Source organism: Capsicum annuum, chromosome 8, assembly GCF_002878395.1.
Source record: "Capsicum annuum cultivar UCD-10X-F1 chromosome 8, UCD10Xv1.1, whole genome shotgun sequence".
NCBI classification, from domain to species: Eukaryota; Viridiplantae; Streptophyta; class Magnoliopsida; order Solanales; family Solanaceae; genus Capsicum; species Capsicum annuum.
The window spans coordinates 33,907,151-33,930,230 of record NC_061118.1 but is presented as its reverse complement, the minus strand read 5'-3'; the positions used below and the strand labels follow the sequence as shown (position 1 = coordinate 33,930,230).

General features: G+C 31.6%; 1 protein-coding gene across 1 annotated transcript; it reads right to left on the bottom strand.

The window, feature by feature from the left end:
* Positions 1 to 1,440: 1,440 nt before the first annotated feature.
* On the bottom strand, positions 1,441 to 8,970 carry LOC107845362 (ras-related protein RABD2a). The gene is made up of 8 exons (XM_016689639.2): positions 8,731 to 8,970; positions 6,073 to 6,145; positions 3,096 to 3,143; positions 2,916 to 2,963; positions 2,732 to 2,803; positions 2,460 to 2,615; positions 2,278 to 2,381; positions 1,441 to 1,856 (listed from the first exon to the last, which is right to left on the bottom strand). Exons 1-8 carry the CDS (start codon positions 8,904 to 8,906, stop codon positions 1,760 to 1,762), a joined length of 774 nt encoding a protein of 257 aa, XP_016545125.2. The 5' UTR covers positions 8,907 to 8,970; the 3' UTR covers positions 1,441 to 1,759.
* Between the last annotated feature and the right edge of the window lie 14,110 nt (positions 8,971 to 23,080).

The window sequence follows — 23,080 nt, the reverse complement described above, 5'->3', positions numbered from 1 at the left end:
ACCATTAACTTTCTTTTTTAATTTCCATAATTTCATTATCATGTTGAGTGAAGTAGTTGTTGAAAATGGTAACATCAGTAGTCCATGAATAACGTCAATAAGTCCATCAGTGCAACGTGCAAGATAGTAATGGTCGATCCAAATATTCGACGATGCAAATATATCAACCATTAACTTTCTTTTTTACTTTCCACCATTTCATTATGATATGAAAGACATTAATTTTCGTGAAAATTGATTGAAATATCAAAATGACCCGGCTATGATGAAGAAGTTATTGATTATTGCATCTGTAAAGAGGTAGAAGTAAGTTACAAAAAATCAATTTTCGTGACAATGCATGTGTTCTAATACGTCATAAATTTTTACATGTGATTTTTGTTTCTTTATAGATATGATACATTCAATATACTGCATCTGATACATTTAATATACCGCATCTTATACATAGATTCAGGGGTAATGCTTTATGATACATAATGCAACTTGTGATTATGGTTCAGTTTTATACTTGATACATGTAATATACTTATTATGATACATAAAGCTAATTTTGTCGAGATTTTAGATTTATATGATACATTCTGAAAATTTGTATGTGAGTTTTAGTTTGTTTTACACCTGATACATTAAACATTGTATGATACATAAGTATGAGATATATCATTACTTCTGATACATACTAAATGTTGAAGTTGATTTGTATTGTTTTTTTCATCCGATACATTCAATTTTATTTGAACTTTATTTATGTCCCAAAAATAATTTCAGATGTTTTAACTGAAGTTTCTGTCATGATGTCATCTCCAACAAATTAACAAAGCTCAATCAATTTATTGTTGCTTTAGAAGAAGAATTCAGAAAAATCGAAGCTTTCAAACGTGAACTGCCCTTTTGTATGGTTCTCCTAAAGGATGGTTAATTTTTTTCTTTTGTTTTTTAATTCTTTGAGTTATTTTAGGAATTTAATTATTTATTTATTGTTTTTAATTATTGTTACAGCTATTGAAAGATTAAAGTAGGAAACCTTGCAGTATAAAGGTAAAGATAAAAGGCTTGTGATGAAAGAATTAAAGAGATATAATTGCTCAATTAGAATCGCATTAATTGCTCCATTATTTACTCTTTTATTGTTATTTTTCTTTTTTATAGTCAATAAATTTGGTAGTTATGTATCTATCTGTAAGTTATGTATCAGATCAAACTTATGTATCATATCCGAAATATTAAGTAATTAATATAAAAATTGGGAGATAGGGTAATTAGATAGCAAAATGTTGGAATTTATGTTGTTTACCCAAATAATAATAAGGGATTATGCTAATCAAACAGGATTCTGAGCTTAGCACAATTCTTAACACTGATGAAATGCTGACATCCGATTGAAAAAAAAAAGATGCTAGTCGCAGCGTTTTTGAGCAAATTCATGACCAGTACAGCTTTCTGTTGAACTATGAGAAATTTATTCAAATGCCTAGTGGCATGATCATAAGCTATGCTCTCCATCACGATCTCGAATGTTTAAACATATGTCGAGCAGAAGCCTAAATGTCGAATTTCAACAAAATGCTAACATTCTGTCCACAATTTGTACACTTCGAAAAAAAGATAAAAATTTTCATCAAGAAATAAAAAGATATATCTAGCTGTCAGGATTTTGCAAGGCCACAAGGGTAACACTGTTGTTGATTAGTGAGATTACAGTAGATATGTCATGGCTGAGCAGTGAGCCAAGTAAATAGCCGACATTCTCTTGTAGTCAAGATGAGCAGCAGCCACCATTCTGAGCAACAGGCTGTCCACGAATATTTACATTTGGAGGCTGGGCAGCACTTGGGGCCGGTTGGTTTGCCATACTGCAATCAGGAAGCCAAAGAAAAGAAATATGCAAATGAAGAGATTATTTGGAGAAAATCAAGTGAAGTTGATTAAACCAAACATTCATACAAAGGGGTGAGGCCAAAAACAAACTAATTGCTATATATCTATCATTTAGAATTTTTCTTTTTGGTTTGTTAAATGATTATAGTGGTTGCATGTCCATCACTGTGTTTGAATCCATTTTAAGGCATCAAATAGGATCCTAACCGGAAGATAAGCATGTTTGCAACCTGAAGTATCTCTCAATTTTATGGACAAACATAATGTCAGAAAAGGAAGTGATAAAAGTAAATAAGTATCCGTCTCACAGAAAATGGAACTAATTGGACTTTATCAAAGATCACGCCATAAAAGACACAATAGGTTACCACCATTTAATATAGGGAACACATTTACCTTTTCTTGACAGCAGCAGTCATTGCCATAAAAGACTCTTCTACATTACTAGCATCTTTCGCACTGGTTTCCAAGAATGGAATACCAATTTCATCAGCAAAGGCCTGAAAATAAATTTAGTATAAGTTTGTTTTCCATTTAAAGATGAAGGACCATTAAATATCTGCAAGAAGATGATTCACCTTAGCCGTTTCATACGACACAACTCTATTAGCAACGAGGTCAGATTTGTTCCCTACAAGAATTTTGTTAACATTTGGGGTAGCATAACGATCAATTTCATTGAGCCACTGCCTCACATTGTTGAAGCTCTCCTGATCCGTTACATCATAAACAACCTACCATAGAGGCCATTAAAATAATGTCAATAGGTACAGAAAACAGTTCACATTAAACTCTGCAGGCAACTAATTACTATTTATATTTCGTAAAGAAAAGTAATGCCACTACTCACTATTATGCCATGGGCTCCACGATAGTAGCTGCTAGTGATAGTCCTAAAACGCTCTTGTCCAGCAGTATCCCACTAAACAGTGTCAAAATAGAAAACACCAATATCTTGATTTCATTACAAGTTTACCGCAACAAGTGTCTGTAACATGAGAAGCCGAAAGCAGAAGTGCAGATGGAAGTCTTACAATCTGAAGTTTAATGGTCTTCCCATCTTGCTCCACTGTCCTGATTTTCTACACGAAAATATTTGGATAATTTGTAAAATCAGTGATAGCATAAGAGTGAAGATGCTCTAGCTGAAAACGATCACAGAATGCCAACCAAATGTAAAATTGACTAGCACATAAGTAAATAAAGTATCTTACAAAATCAACTCCTATTGTGCTTATGTAGCTCTCCTGATATGTGTCATCCTGATGGTAAAAAGAGACAAAATAGTCAGCCAACATTTACAGAAGAAAATTTAAACACATTGAACTATATTCTGATACCCTTCTCAGCAGGGTGAGAATCTATGAGTTCGCGATTAAGAATCTAACAATGAAAGTTGCACAAGCAGCAACAAGTTCATCATTAATCATCCAAATGTTTACAGACAAGGAACTTCGTACAATTGCTATGCCTCTAAATTACAGGAAGGAGTAGCAAATATCACAGGCAAAGTAATTCTCTACGAGATGGTGATAGTTTCAACTTCATTATAAAGCAAGAGAACAACTCCTCCACAAGGGTACTTAAGTAGCCTCTATGTGGAAAGTTTAGGACTATCCTCAGTTATCACTTACAGCTGCAGACCATGACAAGGGGCTAGCAAATAAGAAATCAGTACTAGAAGAATGATATTTCAGAACAGTTTTTCTAATGACAACCTCACGCAGATGACCATCCCAGAGCAGTTTGATAGTGAAGCAAAAGAATAAAATAATTTAGACCACCCTGCATCCACGTCAGGGGTGACTGCTGTCCATGCGGTGAACAACATAGTAGATGAATCAATCACAGGAAAGAAACTGGCAGAAAGATGGCGTCCCAGAAAGAAAACTGTCTTGCAGCATTTTATGGCTCTAAGGTAGGTCTGGGAAAGCACAAAAAAGCAACAACCCCTCCCCTGCCATTTTGAAAGGGTACAAAATGAACCACAGTGGGAGGATGGGTGAACTTCCAAGCTCAAAAATAAATATTTTAATGCAGAAAATACCGTTATCAATTTGGTTTAGTGTTCGACAGTAAGCTCTATGTTTTTATTAAAGCAGGACAGGGTTACCACACAGATTATACCCTGTAACTCTCACATAACAAGAACAACACATACCTAGTGAGATCCCACAAGTGGGGCCTGGGGGAGGGTGACCAGACCTTACCCCTACCTTCGTGGGGCGGAGAGGTGGTTTCCAGTAGACCTTCCACTCAGGAAAAAAGAAATCATTTTCAAAACAGTTTTGAATTTAAAAAAACAAATGCAAGAGTAAATAAGCTATGATAAATATACCACTGAAAGGAATACTGACAGCAAGATTAGTAAACATAACCAAAGTGAAAATAAACAACATGATCCTAGTTCAGTATAGGAGAGTGGTAAATCTGGTAGCATACGTGTTTCATGCACATGCTGGGACTATTGTCCAGTGGTGTTTCTCCCATTTTTGTTTGTTGAGCTGTACATATTCACTTGGTATATAAAATACAATGTAATTTAAGAAAAATGCTCCTCCACTCATAGGTGGAAGGAGGGCAGTTTTGAGCCATTTCTAATACATTAAGGGCATTTTTTATCCAATAGGTGAAAAGAAGGTCAGATTTGATTCAATAGGTGGAAGGAGGCATTTTCGATCCAATAAGCAGAAGGAAGGACAGATCTGATCCAATTGGTGGAAGGAGGACATTTTTGAGCCATTTCTATTACGTCAAAGGTATTTTTGACCCTTCTCCGAAAAAGAATTGGCATGCAGCTTGTAGCAAATAAGCAACAAAACAATGTTGTCAAAGGTGAAAAGCATTAAACATGCTCTAGGCCTATCTGAAGTTTTAAAAAGCGTTAAAACATTTTTGAGCCATTTCTATCACGTTAAAGGCATTTTTAACCCTTCTCGGAAAAAGAACTGACATGGAGATTATAGCAAATAAGCTACAAATTAGTGTTGTCAAAGATGAGAAGCGTTAAAAAAGTACTCTACGCAATTAAAGCGAGCACTTTGGTTAAAAAACGTGCAGCAAAGAAAAAAATAAAAATATATATGCATTGCAGGAAAGAAATAACAATGTCATTCATAATGATTTCCTCAACAATTACAAAAATTATCGTTTTGTCGATCATATTATTGTTTAGTATCACTCAATGTTTCTTTGAGTTTCAGGCTTAGTGCGCTCAAGTGAGCTTTTGACAAACACTGTGACAATATCCTAAAACCAAGAGATCATTTAGTTTGCTTCATTACTGTGGCGCTAAGAACAAACTAATGTCATATGGTACTTGCTCTGTCCTACAATTGTTGTTGTTCACTTCCGCAGGAGTCACAGAGGTCATCTTTTGAAAGGTTAAAATTGCACTTACAGAGCTTTTTGTGCAGCTTCTAATACAAGTGGAGTAACCGAAGTTCAATGACCATAGATGTGGCCAGCTGACCTAAACAATGAGATGCGACTAAAATTGTGGAGCAGAAGTACAAAATTGGATTGGATATTGTAAATTTGTAATTTCAAGAAGGCTCCTGTTGATTGCTGCAAATTGTAGCATTGTGTACTTGAACTGAGCTGAAACCACTTTTCTGTTTCCTTCCACAATCGTCAATCGTATCAGTTTCTTTCCTCTCCTTTTTACAATACATACCACAGAAGGAATGTAACTCCCAATAAATTTGAAATTAAGCTTACTGAAACATCAATTTCCTATTCATAATGGTCAGCATTTTTGCTGTCTAAACTTCTGAATATGGAAATTTGGTGAAGTAGCTATGGTCTTGCGGAAGGAAGGTGGAGTAGGTTCTTGGAGGTTACTTGGACATCAAATGCAAGAACAAAAGCAAATTGCACAACCATCCAAAAAGATTACTACTGGATTAAAGACATGAAAGAGAACTTTCCCCAAATTTAAAATACATATGAAAAATTAAGGAAGCAGTCAGTAAGTGCTCAGACAACTGATTCACTCCAAGGGAAGCATGAACAGAAAAATGACGACATTGAGAATCCAGTGGCCAGTGCATATGGCCATGATGCCCCACAAATCATCCATTTGTTTAGTCAATCAGGAAGTCAGCTAGTATGTTGCACAAAGAAAGGTAAAAGCAACACTAGAGGGGGGAAAAAAGCCAGAATAGACAATTTCAAGACCGGAAAACTTACAGCAAATCTCAAAAGGAGACATGACTTCCCGACCCCAGAATCACCGATAAGCAAAAGTTTGAACAGGTAGTCACTGCACGGAAATCACAACAAATGTAATTATAATACAGATCCAATTGCATACAGATGTTAAAAGTTACATACTCAAGCAATACCCAGACGACAATGCTAAATCACTAATAGAAACAAGCACTAACATTAAAAAGGACAGCAAACGTATCAATTAAGAAAACTCAGTTTTTATATCAACACAATTGCAGAAACGTTTGTTGTCTTTCTATGCGTAATTTAGCAGCAGCATCTGGATGCTTTGGGATTAAATTTGATCCTCCTACTTAATTTGGCTATAATTATAAGAACTACCGAAGTTCTACATTTACGTCTCAGTCACCAGATGTTCAGTAAATGTTATCGCACAAATTTATCAACAGACCAAGACAATTTAGTCTTTACATTATAGAATCGCCACACAACATACTTACATTATGTGGTGTTATAATATGGGTAAGTTGATTCTTATGATAGATCTGGAGGAGATTTTCCAAGGATTGTACCCTATTTGATAGTTCAGAGAGACAGAATCAAAGAGACAGATGTACGTGACAGGATAATTGTCCTACCACATGCTATCATTTATAATCAGAGATAGCCTACAAGTTCCAATATAGATTACGTCTGGATATTGTAACCTGGGATGCACTTGTTATGATAATGCTACATCAGGAGACACATAATCCTGGTTATCTAGAAGAACCCTACAATAAAAGAAGACCAACATTTATCGACCTGATTCCTACTTAAACCAGTTTAGGAATAACTCAAAAAACTTAAGAGGTTACTAGTCGGACCTTGTGCAAGCATGCGAAAAAAATACACACCAAGAGTTTCAATCGATCTAGAGATTAACATGAAATAATGTCGTCAAATACAAAAAGAAAAGTAAGGCACCAAGTGCCTACAGGAATTTAAATGCAAAACACACTAAAGTACGCGCCTTATTGAAGAATGGCGTATATGAAAAAAAAAGTAGATGTAATGCAAGAAAGAAAAGTTGCAAATGTTAATCGGCAACACACACAATAATTATATGGATGAACTTACTGAAAACTGCAATTAGTGAAAACCATGAAGTAAAATCCTTTCTTTATCAAGTTAAAAACCCCATTTTATTATTATTTTTTTTGCTAGTTAAAACCCCCAAGTTAAATCTCTAATTTCAAATATAAAAATACTATTTTAAGTTTCTAATTTAATTGGTGACTCATTATTTCATCTACTAAATTTCTATTTTTTTTTTTGGACAACCATGGTGTCAGGGCCAACTTTTGCGCACCTCAACTAAATCCACAGGATACCTGCCACCTCTCACCAATGCCACCTCCCACCAACAACAGATACCAGGTAACTATGTCCGTCAAGGCTAGGATATACGGGAAGAATCACCTAGTATTTTTTTGTCTCTGCTGGGATTTCGCTAAATTTCTAATTTCATTCATAACATGTAGAAAAAGAAAAAAAAAATCTTATTCGTACGTACTAAAATGCCTTTAGCAACTGATATATCGTTTGGGGAACTATATTTATTCTTTCGTATTGTCCTCTTTAAAATAGACTTCATGAGCATTAAGATGCAAGCTTCAGAGTCTTGGTTCTATAATAAAGCACCACCTAAGTGAGGTGAAGCACCAAATCTGCACAAAACATATTTCCTAGGTTTAAGCGTCCTTCAAATAAGTGTCTATCAATGCAGCATAAAGAAACTCTGTATACCAGAATTTGATAGCTCATTAGCGTATCGCTTATTCTTCCATAATAGTAGTCGTAGTATTTTCCTGGTAGTTTCTTGTTATTTCATTGCTGTTACTATTGATGCTTCTTGCACTTCAACTATTGAATTATCTTCTTAGTATGCTTTGTCAGGCTTTCTTTAGCATTTTTGTCTTGACTTCTTCATTTCTGTTATTTTCTTCCTTTTTTCCGAACTGTTTTATACTTCTTTAACTGCGCATGTTGTTGTTGTTGATAGCTCATTAGCAGTGAATTTTATTAGCAGATGTACTCTGGAGTGAAGTTCATGAGAAAACTGATGATCAATTTATATGAATATCAGAAATTTTTATGAAATTTATACTGTTTTTACTTGAGTCGTGGGTCTACTGAAAACAACTTCTCTGCCTCCCAATGTAGTGGTAAGGTCTGCGTACACACTACCCTCCCAGACCCCACTTGTGGGATAACACTGGGTATGTTGTTGTTGTTGTCGGTAGCTCATTAGCAGTTAATTTGATATATTTAAGTAGAGAAACAGCAAATAGCTTTAAAATAGAAGATTTTCCACCCCTTCCCACCTTCTATGATCAATTTGTATGACTATCCCAAACTCTTATGAACTCTACCATTTCGATAAGGGGAAAACAGATCCTCAGGATATTTTCAATAAGATTTCACGTACAAAATAGTGACTTAGGGTTTATAAGCGAAATCGACAAATGCAATAAAATAAGGATATTTTCAATAAAGCAACGATTAAACGAATAAATATTGAAACGAAAAAGACTAATACAAGGTAATTAAATGATAGTTCAAAGTTCAAACCTTCATCAATGTGGAATATATTGAAAAATTAATTAAAAAAATAAATATGAAAACGTTACTTACTATTCTGTATTCATTTCGATTACAAGAAGACGAAGTCCGCCGGGATATGAGGGATTTACCGGCGAGAATTGGGCGAAATCTGAAGCTTCGCGGCAAAATTCAGATGCAAAAAAACAAAGAGTCGGTGGGAGACCCTGAGAATTGCAATGAAGACACGTAAATGGAGAAGATGACATAAATGGTCCTCAGTGTTTAGGATATGTCTGATATAGTCCCTTAAATATACCTTCAAGTAATTTTAGTCCATTAAATTTGGCAAAGGGGAGTCTTTTTTTTTTAGTATCGGTTAAATGTTTAACAAACTCTGATGGTTAGATTTGGGACTCGCTTTGCCATAAATATTATTCACTTTATTTTGTAATACCTATTCACTTTATTTCAAAAATTTTATTTGATCATAAAAATATCAAATACTGAAGGTGTATTTGGGATTTTGGAGAACACCTCAAGAGGTGTTTTCACTTTATTTGGTTTCTTTTTTTTTTACTTTTAAATTATTATTTTTTTCAAAATAATTCTAAAATTTTTAATTTGATAAAATACATCCATTTAAATTATATTGCAAGTTCAACTATTTTATTTTTTTTAAATATATTTGAATTTTAAATATTAACTTCAAATAGTATGATCAAATACAACTTCAACTTCAAAAATTACAAATAAAATGAATATGTTTTTTATTTTCATGACAAACGCCTACTTAGAGGAAACAACAAAAAATAGAGAACTCACATTTGAAGGTCTTGTTTTCACATTTTCTGCTTCTAGTTTAGGTGTACACGCCTTACGCGTGTATCTCACTTTAATGAGTTTAAATATTACATTAAATAGGATATTTATTTAAATAATAAAAATAAATATAATAATTAAATTTAATATCTTTTGAGTATGTAAACAATAACAAAATAATACGGTAATAGAGATATCAAAATAAAAAAACTAAACCTAACCTTTACATAAAAAAAATTCCTTAAAGCCGATCAACACACAAAAAATTCTCGAAGTCGATCGAAATTCATCTACTAACTGTAAACTACCACAAAATAACAAACTAATAGAGATATTACGATAATACAATTAAACCTAACCTTTACCTACAAATTTTTTTTCAAAGCCGACTCACATTCATCTAGCATCCGTAAATTAAAATAAAACAACCAGATGATAAAGATATCAAACAATACAATTAAACCCTAACCTTTACACAAAAAAATTTTCAAAGTCAACCGACATTCATCTACGACCTGTAAACTATAAAAAAAATATGATAGTGATCATAAAGTTTTTGATTTTATCCAATTAATTTTTGTCTGAGCGAAAATTATGACCATAAAGAATGATTTTGAATGAAAACAAACAACAACATACCCAGTTTATTCCCACACAATGGGGTCTGGAGAGGGTAGAATGTACGCAGACCATACCACTACCTCAGGTGAAGTAAAGAGGTTGTTTCCGATAAACCCCTGACTTAAAACCGATAATAATATACAAACACAAAAGCTAAGAGCAAAATAAACTAACACCGCTAGCAACAAGATAATACTATAGCTACAAGATAAAAATAAGAACTATCTAACCGAAATCATAGACTTCACACAGCACCACGAATGAAAACTACAGATACAAAAGAACATTTCCTTATTGTTACCGACGCACTTCCACCCCCTAACCCTCTACCCTAATCCGCGTCCTCCACACCTTCCTATCAATGGTCATGTCCTTCGTAAGTTGTAACTGCTTCATATCACGTCTAATCACCTCCCTACAATATTTCTTCGGTCTACCTCTACCCCGCCTAAAACCATCTATAGCTAGTGTCTCACTCCTCCGCACTGGAGCATCCGAGCCCCTCCTCATCACGTGCCCGAACCAACTTAACCTCACTTCTCGCATTTTATCCTCCACCGAAGCAACTCCCACCTTCTTCCGAATAATCTCATTTCTCACCCTATCTTTCCTAGTAAGTCCACACATCCATCGCAATATTCGCATCTCCGCCACCTTCAACTTTTGGGTGTGGGAGTCCTTAACTGGCCAACATTCCGCTCCATACAATATAGATGGCCGGACTTCCACTCTGTAGAACTTATCTTTAAGCTTCGGGGGTACCTTTTTGTCATATAAGACTCTCAAAGCAAGCCTTCATTTCAGCCACCCTGCCCCAATACGATGCGTGACATCCTCATCAATCTCGCCATTACCCTGAATCATAGATCCAGATACTTAAAACTCTCCCTCTTCTGAATGACCAGCGAGTCCAACTTCACCACCACTCCATTCTCCTGCGACACCTCACTAAACTTACCCTCCAAGTACTCCGTCTTGGTTTTACTCAATCAAAATCTTTTAGACTCAAGCGTCTGTCTTTAAATCTCTAACTTATCATTGACTCCTCCCCAAGTCTCGTCAATTAGTACCACATCATCCGCAAATAACATATACCAAGGCACTTGCCATTGAATATGTCGCGTCAAAACATCCATCACCAAGGCAAATAAAAATGGGCTAAGAGTTGAGCATTGGTGCAACCCTACTAGAACTGAAAAGTGCTCCGAATTTCCACCTAATGTCCTCACACGAGTCTTTGCCCCATCATAGATGTCCTGAATCGACCTAGTGTACGCCACGGGCATTCCTCTAGCCTCTAAGCACCTCCACAAAATCTCCGTCGGATCTCTATTATATGCCTTCTCTAGATCGATAAACACTATGTGCAAGTCCTTCTTCCTTTTCCGAAACTGCTTCACTAATCTTCTCACGAGGTGAATGGCCTCAGTGGTCGAGCGCCCTGGCATGAAATCGAACTGATTCTCAGAGATATTCACGATCTTTCTCTGTCTCAGTTCTACCACCATTTCCCAAACCTTCATAGTATGACTCAACAACTTAATGCCTTTATAGTTGTTACAACTCTGAATGTCTGCCTTGTTCTTATATAACGGAATCATCGTACTCCACCTCCACTCTTTCGATATCTTTGTTGTCCTAAAAATGATGTCAAATAACCTTGTTAACCACTCCAAATCTGCCCTACTAGTGCTCTTCCAAAAATTCGCCGAAATCTCGTCCGGCCTCGTCGTCCTAATCCGCCGCCTCTTGCGTCCTAAGAATATATATATATATATATATATATATACACACACACATGTTGAATACTATTATGCTGACAAAAACAGTGAAGAAGTTGAGGGCTAGAAAATCAAGCATCCACCAATCTAGGCATACAATCGAATCAAGTTAGATGAGCATCAATCATATTCTCCCAATAGGCAAACCAATTTTTTCTCTAATTTAATGTACATCTCAATATTTGTAGAAGTATTTTCTTGATTAATAGAGTCCTATTTTAGGAGTATTTTTCAAATTGAACTGTAGAAAGAAAAATATTAATTAATTCTCCTACCCTATATTTTAGGAGTCCCATATATTTTAGGAAGTTTAGTAGAAAGAAAAATATTAATTAATTCTCCTATTGTATATTTTAGAAAGTCTAGTTAATATAATAAAAAATAATTAAATAATAAATTTTTAAAAAATAGTGAAAAGACAGTTTTATCTAAAGAAGAGTCTTTTAATGAAGGGAAAAAAGTTTAAATCATTTTTCAAAGGGTCTTCATATCTTTTTAACATACTAGTATAGTGCATGTGATTTGCACGTGTGTTTTATGTTAATTGACAAAATTATATATACATGCAAAAAAAAATATTACTAAAAGTAACAAGTAAAATTTAAATAAATATTATATATATTTAAATGATATAAGTAAATATTATATCTATTTAAATGATATAAATAAATATTACATTTCAATACAAAAATTAAATATTTAATTTCCCTCCTTCGATATGGAATATTGACCTTTTTAAATTGAAGTGTTCAAGTGTTTGTACTAAATTATCTTAATACTTTTAGAAGATAAAAAATCAGTGAAACTCATAATTATTGAGTCCCAAAATGATACTATTAATTATATTTAGGCTTGCCATAACTAAAATAAATTATTTGGCTCTTGACTCAAAATAAAATATTTGACACAGGAATGTAAGAAAATAAGATTATTTTTAGTCCATTTTAAAATGAATGATTTTTTTGATAACATTTTAATTTCAACTTCTTACGTGACATTTTTAATACCATAAGATTAAATGACATTTTGATACATTTGACATAATTTTAATTTAAGATCAAAAAATTCAAATATCTTCTTTAATATATTAAATTTCATGTCAAGTTAAAATATGTCATTTTTTTTTAAACCGAAAAGTATATCATGTTCAGATATAATTCTTACTCCTTGTATGATTCAAAATTGTGTAATCCACCAAGAAATGCATGAGGTATCTCAAAGTTTTTCTTAACACGTCAATAGCTCATCTTTATCTATTTGAAATAAACATTTATCAAATTAAATTCATTCAATTGCTTAATATGAAAAAATAAATTATAACTCTAGGAATTGTTCCAATCATATATATTAGATATATATAAATGAACATAACTTTTCTAAAACAAATTCAATTAATTTTTATAATACATATAAATTCAATTCAGTCGTGTTCTTTTACAATACAAATTAATCATCAAAACCACTTTTAGAGAAGAATATCAATTAATTACCTTTTAGACACAAACCTTTCAAATAATTTTACCCTTTAAGGCACCAATTCCTTCAAGTAATGTTTGGATTCCAAAGCTATATTTAAAATAATAATAATAAAATATAACTAAATGTCGTAAGGCAATAAAAGCATCTATGATGATATATTGAACGAAAGGTTATCAATGTGTTAAAAAATGTTCATCACTTTTCTTATAGAAATTTTAATTGTACATGCACAAATAAGCATAAAGAACAGAATAACGCACACATAATAAACTATAATTAAACCCACAAAACACTTAAAGCAACCACGTACATTAACACACTATTGAGAACACGACAAACATACTCATCAAGGTAGATGGATCACGAAAGATTAAATTTAAGTAGATATTGATAGATATGTTAGCTAGGCAATGTAAATTTAATATACAACATGAAAATTGTTGTCATAATTTCATGATCTTACCTCTTTCTCAAAAAGGAGGAAAAATTGTTTCTAATAGACTCTTGATTTCAAACAATAAAAAAAAAGAAAAAAATATTTTAAAAGATACATAGTTTAGATTATATTTTGCCTTCTAAGATAGCAACTTTTCTAACAGAGTTTGTAGAAGTCCCAGAGCTGTTTGATTTTATTTTTCCAAAAGCAAATACATGTAAAAACTGCATGCCTCTGAAACTTACATTTAATTGTAAAATATACATGTAAAGTTGATGTTGAGTTACCTCACTCGGAATTGATTGTCTTTAACAATTTCTTTGTTTTCATTTTCTTCATCTTCATTGTGGTCTTCATTTTTAAGTATAAACATCATCATTAACACTTTCCAACCATAAAGAAAAAGTGAAGAACATAAAAAGAACTTCAAATTAAAGATATATTAAATATATAGGCATTTTTTTTTTTTACTTTTCAAGATTTTCATTTTGTAGTAGCTATTCAACGTATTATTTCAAAACTACAAATCATGATATATGATAAATCTTTAGAGTCTGAGAGGTTTACAAAAAAAATTATTTAAACAAAGAAAAAGAAAAAAAAAGAGATAAACCTATGAATTTTTTTAATTACTCCAATCAGCAATAACTTGTTTGTTTCGTCCAACTTTTCAATAAGAAATTTTCAACTGAAAGAGACACATGAAAAATTATCAATAGAAGAAAATCAATTATTAATTATATACAATTCATATATAATCTTTAGAGCTATCAACTAACGTGTTTTTTTAATTCTTTGAATTAAATTCATACTTTAAATTGTTATCTATAACATTAACTACTTCTCCACATCACATAAAAAACAAACAAAGCATCATATACATGAAACTAAAACATATATAAAGTAATAAACAAAGGAAAAAGAAACAAAAAATCCCAAAAATCCTATACTAAAGAAACGTAACAGCAAAAGTTGTGTGAGGCATAACACATGCTAGGCGCTAGGTTTTTTTCACACTTAAATAGAAACGTGACTTAGTTGGATTTTTTTATTTTTTTTTTTTATTTTAACTAATATATTAACTGATTAGCAAGAGTAACATAAAAAAGATACTCTCCTAGTTCTTAACCTTATAATTGAATTAATCGATTATAGATTATAGATTCTTTGTCACTTCATTAGTATGCATATTGCTCTCTGTTAACTAAACACATCACCTTTGGCTTGTAATATTAAACAAAGGATCAAATGAAAATTGATGTAAATTCATCCCTTGGCTTGATTGAGCTTTTAGACCAAGTACAAGTAGAAGATGTAATTTCTGTTGAACCACAATGTGAAGAGAACATTGTATCCCATGGTCATGATGGGCCAGCTAAGCCATAAAGGATTATGTATCTATTTTCTTGTATCCTGTATGTGAATTATGGAGCCATATGTAACTACAGGTTTCCAAGAAGCATGGACAAGTTGAAACATCTGAACCGCAGTGCTCCTTCAAGGTTTGTGCCAAGCGCCTTGCTAAATGACTTTCAGGTTTTGCGTTTGCTGAATGAACAAAGTGGAGAAGAAAGGGTTTTGCAATTGAGGGATGAGTGGGAATTAGTTGACTCTTTGTTATTTCATCTCCTATCAAGCTGCTGAATACACTTAAAGCATAAATTCACACGCAAAGCTATTTCGTTGTCACTCTTTTACAGTAGATAAATGATATTCTTAAATAGACAAACTCTAGATGGAAGATGAACTTTCCTGTTTGCAATGACTTGCTACTCTTACATCATCTTCCCAACCAACAAGTATCTCGTATTTTTTCAACATGTTTTCAACATAATATCTCATAATTTATGTTTTATAACTCTATTTTTAAATATTTAAATTAGTTTTTCGTCAGATCCTCACACCCATATCCATCCCTAAATCCATATCCCCGAATCAACATTATTGATTGCTACCTCGCTATGGAGACTGCATCAAGAAGGGAACTGATTGAGGAAAAAATAATTTTAGGGTTTTGATTATTGTTTAAAAGGAAAGAAATGGATGAATTAATCTCAGTTGTCGGATCAACTTTGATCAATGGCTAAGATTAAGGTATTTAAAAATAGGCCAATTGAGATTTAAATAGGACCCAAATTGATATTCAATTTTGGTTAAAAATGACACCAATTGAAATGAAAATTGGTTAAAAATTAAACACAATAAAGAAAAATTGGATAAAAGTGGCTGCTAGTTTAATAAATGTAATAATCATAATAATAATGAGATGTCCTATTAAAATAAATTAATGTTACGTCAAAATTATTATAAAAATTGTAGATAATAATAACAACAACAATAACAATTACAGTAAATATACTAATAACAGATAATATATTTGTAAATTGTGAGTGTGCATATTTACGTGAAAAAAATAATTTAATAAATATTAATAAAATTATGTAAAATGTCATATTTGAACTAATAAATTGCAAAAAATGATACTAAAAAGTAATAGAATAATTTGTACATTTTTAAATCATGAATGTGGCTTGTCGAAAATTATTTGATACCAAAATAATGCGCCAGGAATATTAATATTAAAATTTTAATAATTTTGACAAAAATAGCAGCTTAAGAGGAGTATCGGGTGGTCAAAATTGGGTGTCAACAATATTTTGAACCAACAAAAAATCAAGTTTTGAATTAATCTTGGTTCATTTATGATGTGCATAGTTGAGATTCTTTCACAAAATTTTTTTAACACATTAAAATTTTTTCTTCGACTATTTGAAAAAGAAATAAAGGCACAATAATGGACTTTACCTGAAAACGAAGAAAACAGACGAGCAGCAGGAACCAATGCGACTCCAGTAGGCGGAGGCACCGACGCAAAACTGTCTCTTGATATTTTTGGAGTCTCAATCAGAGCTCTTAATTTGGAACCCTAGATTGGGCTTGGGGGGGGGGGGGGGGGGGGTCTGGATTGTCTATATATAAAATATATATCCAAAATATATTTACAAATAATTTAATTTATTTTTTTAAGAAAAAAATAACGCAAAATGAAAATTTGAACTTTTGATTTGGTTTACTTTTTAAACTTTTTTGTCTTTTAATTTATATCATTAATTATTCTATATTTTTATTATTATCGTAAATCATTTTTATTTGTAACTAATGTAGTAAAATATCTTGAGCCGAAAGTCTTATCAGAAATATCTTTTTTACCCTACAAAGATAAAAATAATATCTACGTGTATCTTACACTCCCAAACATCATTTGTGGAACTACATATCCAGTCAGATCCCTCTATAATGTCACCTCACTATAGCCACAAAAAAAATTTCAATTTACCTCTATAAGTGGAATGAATAACAAAATAGAAGTATCAGTGGCGACACAAAAGATGGCCACAGTAGATCTGCCTTTAGCAGCAATTAAATCGCCACAAAAGACTTTTAGTAGCGACAATTCGTACGTCGCCACTAACCCAAATTTTGTTGGAAAAATTACTACATATTTGTGGCGACCTACGCATAGTCGCCACTAAATATATCACTATTAGTGGCGACTTTAATGGTCGCTCCTAAATCTTATACCTTTTGTGGCAACCTTTATATGTCGCCACAGAAATCCTAACTTTTGTGACAACTGTTTGTGTCGCCACTAAAAGTCGTCACAAAAAACTGTATTTCTTGTAGTGGTTCATATTATAGAAATTACATATAAAGAACATACACATGAACACTCACACACATACACCTATTTTTTTTTTTACGTAATTGTAAGAAAATAGACGAAAGAAGAAATAAAAAATTAGTATACAATTTTTTAAGTTCTTGCTCGATAGCCTCTTTGACAAACGATCAACCTTCAAAAGACTATAAAATTTACAATAATAAAAAAAATCAGGAAAGTTCACATTATAGAAGTTACATATAGAGAACATAGCCATGAAAACTCACACATGCACATACCTATTGCTTTTACATTAACCTTAAGAAAATGGATGAAAAAAGAAATACAAAATTAGTGTATAATTTCTTAAGCTATTGTTCGATAGTCTTTTTACAAATGATCAACCTTCAAAAGTCTATAAAATTTACAATAATAAAAAAATCATGAAAGTTCATATTATAGAAGTTACATATAGAAAACATACTCATGAACACTGACACACACACCTAATTTTTTTTACGTTAGCCATAAGAAAATACACGGAAAAAAAAGATAAAATTAATGTACAATTTTTTTAAGCTCTTGTTCGATAGCCTGTTTGACAAACAATCAACCTTCAAATGTCTTCTTAATAAGCTTGAATTTAATACTATAAATAATAATATAAAGAACACTATTTCAGATATAAAACAAAAAGGATATTCTTGAGTATGGATCTCATGGAATAAAATATTATGACTTTATATAGATGAAAATGGAGGAGCATCATAAGTTATCTTAAATTTTATAATTAAATAATTGGATGTTATGAATATGAAAATTTAAAAGTCATGAAGTTAATGATATTATTAAGAGTATAAATTTATTTATTTTAATTATGTATACATATATATTTTACTTAATACAAATCAATTACATTAATTATAAAGGAAGATAAAAACAATTAACAAAATATTTAGAGTTTGAAAATTAAAAAAAAAAAAAAGAGAAAAAAAATGGTCTTCTTGAACATTAACTAATAGGGTTATGAATATGAACGCTTAAAAGTTATGGACATTACTAATATTTAAGAGTAGAATTTATGTAATTGAATGTATGCACTCTTAAGTATATAAATATATTTTTATGTGAATTTTCATCAATTATATATTTTCAGTCTTCTAAAAGTTAGATTTTTATATAATATATTCTATAAGTGAAACAGTAATTTCATTTTTCTTAAAAGAAAGTAGAGAGAAAGAAAAGATTCCATAAAATTGAATTTATTTTCATGCTTAGTTTTAGTAAGTTTTAAACTTGTTCATTATTTATATATATAACACAAATCTAATTATACCTTGGTGGTTTACGAGTTTCTGAGGTTATCTTTGATATATTTTTTTTATCTTATTTTATCCTTTTCATTTCTCTTTAAACTATAAAATGTGAAAAATCAAAAACTACAATTTAACGAATCAATAAACAACTTTTTTATGAATTAAAATGTCATTTAAAAATTATAATCTAATGTTACATTCTCATATTTTATCAAAAGATTTACTAAAATTGATGTACATAATTGTGTAAGGATCCATAGATACTTTCTTAAGTAGCACACGTATACGTTTGCCTCCTTCCTTTGCTTTTACTTTAGAAAATAAACACTCTAGTACGGTCTAGACACGCACATATAAAGTTGACATCACCAACAAAAAAAATAGAAAAATAGTTAACTAAATTAATATAAACTTTTGAAAATGTTATATTGTAAATTGAAGAGGAAAGAAAAACTATCACACATATAAATATAATTTCTCTCAAAAGAATTTTAAACAGTAATAGTTAGATTTTTGTAATCTCAATATCCTACTTCATTTGTATGTCAATTGAGCCTTAAAAAAGTTAAAAAAAAAAACTAAGTGTTGCATGAAACGAAAAAGGACAACTAAATTGTTAACTAAAAGTGCTAAGAGCAGTTGGAGATGAAATTTAATAAATCGAAAATATAAAAAATATTGCACTTTGAACTATATTTTGGCCGGTGAGACTTTTTTTTTTGTTGCTATATGCTATGTCTCATACCCACAGTGAGATGAGGACAAGAAAAACTGTCATAATAGTAATCTTCTTTTCATCTATAATGAAATTTTAATGAGATTAAGATAAAGAGAAATACAAGATTGCAAAAAATTAATTAATGGGTACATAACATAGAAGAAAATTGTTCTAATTAAGCAATACATAACTCTTTAAAAAAATATAAAAATACACGAAGTTTATTAATAGACTATGCATACATAAAAGAAATCTACTCTAATAAATAAATAAAGCTTAGAGGAGTGACTTTCAGAATTCACATACCTTGTAAGAAACAATTGTCATTAGACTTTTTCAAGAAACAATTGTCATTGTTTTACACTATTTAAAGAAACAATTGTCATTAGATTTTTTAATGCAAAAGTAAATAATTGGAGGTTATGAATATAAAAGGTTTTAGAGTTATGAATTTTATTAATATTAATTGAGAGTGTAATTTATTATGAACACAAAGAGATGTGAGTTATGAAAGTGATTTTAAAAATAAAATAATTGGAAAAAAATGAAAAAAAAAACTCCAAAAAAAGGAGAAAAATAAATAAATAGAATCATTGGCCAAAGAGAGGTGCCACATAGGCTTATCTATAATCCTCCTTCTCGAAGTATTTTTCTGAAGGCATCGAAAGATTTTTCTGTCTGACTTAACCACGAAATCACCCGTTAAATCTGTGGCACCATCGCACTGCATTCTCACAGGATAACGATCAATGCTGAAGGTTTTGACCAACTCTTTGGCAGACGGGCTATTAGCATTTGGATCATCTCTTTTAAAATATTCTCCCTCCCCGTGTTCATTATCTTCTGCTCCTGATTGAGATAACACTTGTAAAGCAAGCTCATAGGGTGGTGGATGTAGCCGAGCTGCTGCACTTGTTCCTTTACTTGGACTTGATTCATTTTTTTTTCTTTTGAAAGTCATATTATCTTAAATTAATAGGAACGTAAAATAGGTTATAATTAATTAATGCATCATTAAAAAAGGATAACAGTAAATCTAATATGCACAACAGTAAACTAATAGTTCCTATAGACCACACATCTGTTGCACCAGGTGTGTTATCTGTTGCAACATATAATTGACCTGTTGCAATGAATGAGTAAACCGTTGGAAACAATAAAAATAGATCACTAATCCATTGCACCAAGTATTTTATCTGATGCAAGCAACTATTGCAACGGATGAGTAAACCATTGGAAACCATAAAAACAGATCACTAATCTGTTGCACCAGGTAGTTTATCTGTTGTAACATATAATCAATCTGTTGCAATGGATGAGTAATCTGTTGAAAACAATAAAAATAGATCACTTATCTATTGCATCAGGAAGGTTATCTGTTGTAACATATAACCAACCTATTGCAAGGATGAGTAATCCGTTGGAAACAGTAAAAATAGATCACTAATCTGTTGCATCAGGTATTTTATCTGATGCAACATATAACCAACCGTTGCAATGGATGATTAAATCATTGAAAATCATAAAAATAGATCACTAATATGTTGCACCAGGTAGTTTATCTGTTGCAATATATAACCAACCTGTTGCAACGGATGAGTAATCCATTGGAAACAGTAAAAATATATCACTCATCTGTTACACCAGGAAGGTTATCTGTTACAACATATAACCAATCTGTTGCAACGGATGAGTAATCCGTTAAAAATAATAAATCTGTTGAAACATATCACTCATCTGTTGCAAAATGAGTTATCCGTTGGATCAATATTATTTAGATTTCTTTCAAACAAAAGAGTCGTCAGTCGCAACAGATGAATGATCTATTAGATTGTTATCTGTTGCATCAGATTTTCATAGTTGCATCAGATTTTCATCTGTTGCATCAGATATTTTCATCTGTTGCATCAAATATTTTATATGTTGCAACATCATTTTTACCAAGACAAACAACAAATCAGCCCAACAACACCAACACATCACACACACACACTAAGAACATCAACTATGACAAAAAATCACCAACAAATTCGAATCAACAGTTCGACAACAAAAAGAAGAAATGCCAAAAATTAGGATTTTATTCATTCCACATTTCAAATTTAAGCTAGAAATATTGAAATTGTTAACCAATACTAGAAGAGTAGTTTACTCAAGTTCCTCTGTTTCTTCATAATTTTTTACCTGTAAAAAAAAATGGGAAGACGAAGAACTCGAAGTTGTTGTCGCAGGAGAAGTCTTCACGTCGATTGACGGCTGAAAGTTTAAAGGAAACTCGCCCGACTAATTATCGCCAGGGATTGAAGGGAGAATTTTGCAGAACTGTTGGTTGGAAGAGAGTTAAGAGAAACTGTCGAGGGAGAGAGGAGAGACACGGTTGATTTGGATTGAAGGGGGTGTGGCTTGATTTGTATTTTTGAAAAGATTATAAAGTTTTGAAAATATTAATCAAGTCCACTATTAAATTAATCAAGTTTCCTAATGATGTTTGACCCTTTAAGTTGGTCAATGTCATCAATCCTTCATTCAAGACTTAAAAACACCTTTCCTTCAATTTTCTCATGTCACATAATATTTATCTAGTACAAAAATTGACTATTGATCGAATTAGGGTAGACTGAAGACGAAATTAATCCTGATTAAAAAAGAAAGAAATTAAACTTATTGCAACAATGAGTGTGAGCAAATGCTTTCTGTTTAGTGAACAAAAAAGAAATTTTTTCAAACCTACGCTACGATTATCTCTTCTATTTTCTCTATTTTTACAATGTAAACAGCCCCCTCCCCCAAACAAAAACAAATTAATCAAAAAATCTTATTATCAGTTAGGTGAGCTAATCAACTAACCGAGTTGGACGGACCGTTCATGTCACATAGCCTTTCTCTAGCCCAAAAAAGGAATACATTATTGATCGAACATTATTACACATTATTACGACATAGATTGATCAAAGATCAAGTCAATCTCAATTAAGATTTTTTAAATTTCAGCTACGAATGTGAACAAATGCTTTCTCATTAGGTTATTTTGACTGAAAAAATTTATATATACCCACCTATGCAATATAATATCCAATTAACTCCACCCTCTTATAATTGATTACTCACATATTCAAAAACGCAGATGTTGTCCTAATTGACCCCAATAATAATTAATTAAAATCAATCAGTGTTGATTAAATTAATCCAACTGACATTATTATAAGGTCAAAATTATGAATAGCAGCCACATGGATCTAATGGAAGTTCAAGGAAGTGCTCATTGCAATTTGCATGAACTATATATATATATCATGATGAAGCAAAGAGAGTTGATCAATATAATTACAATTAATTCAACATCATTAATTTCATAGCAATAATATTTATATAAAAGAAAGTGGTAAGTATTCTCATAATTGTAATTTTATTTTTGTTCTTATAATCAATTTCTTTGAAAATTATCTCTCTAACTATATATATGTTATTAATCAAAGTGTGTGGATTGGGCCAAATGAGCTTTCAATTACTTGGATCGACAATTCTGATTATTGAAAATGGGGGAAAAGTCATCATTGTCACCCCAAATTATACTCAAAAAGTCGAAGACACACCTAAACTATTGAAGTG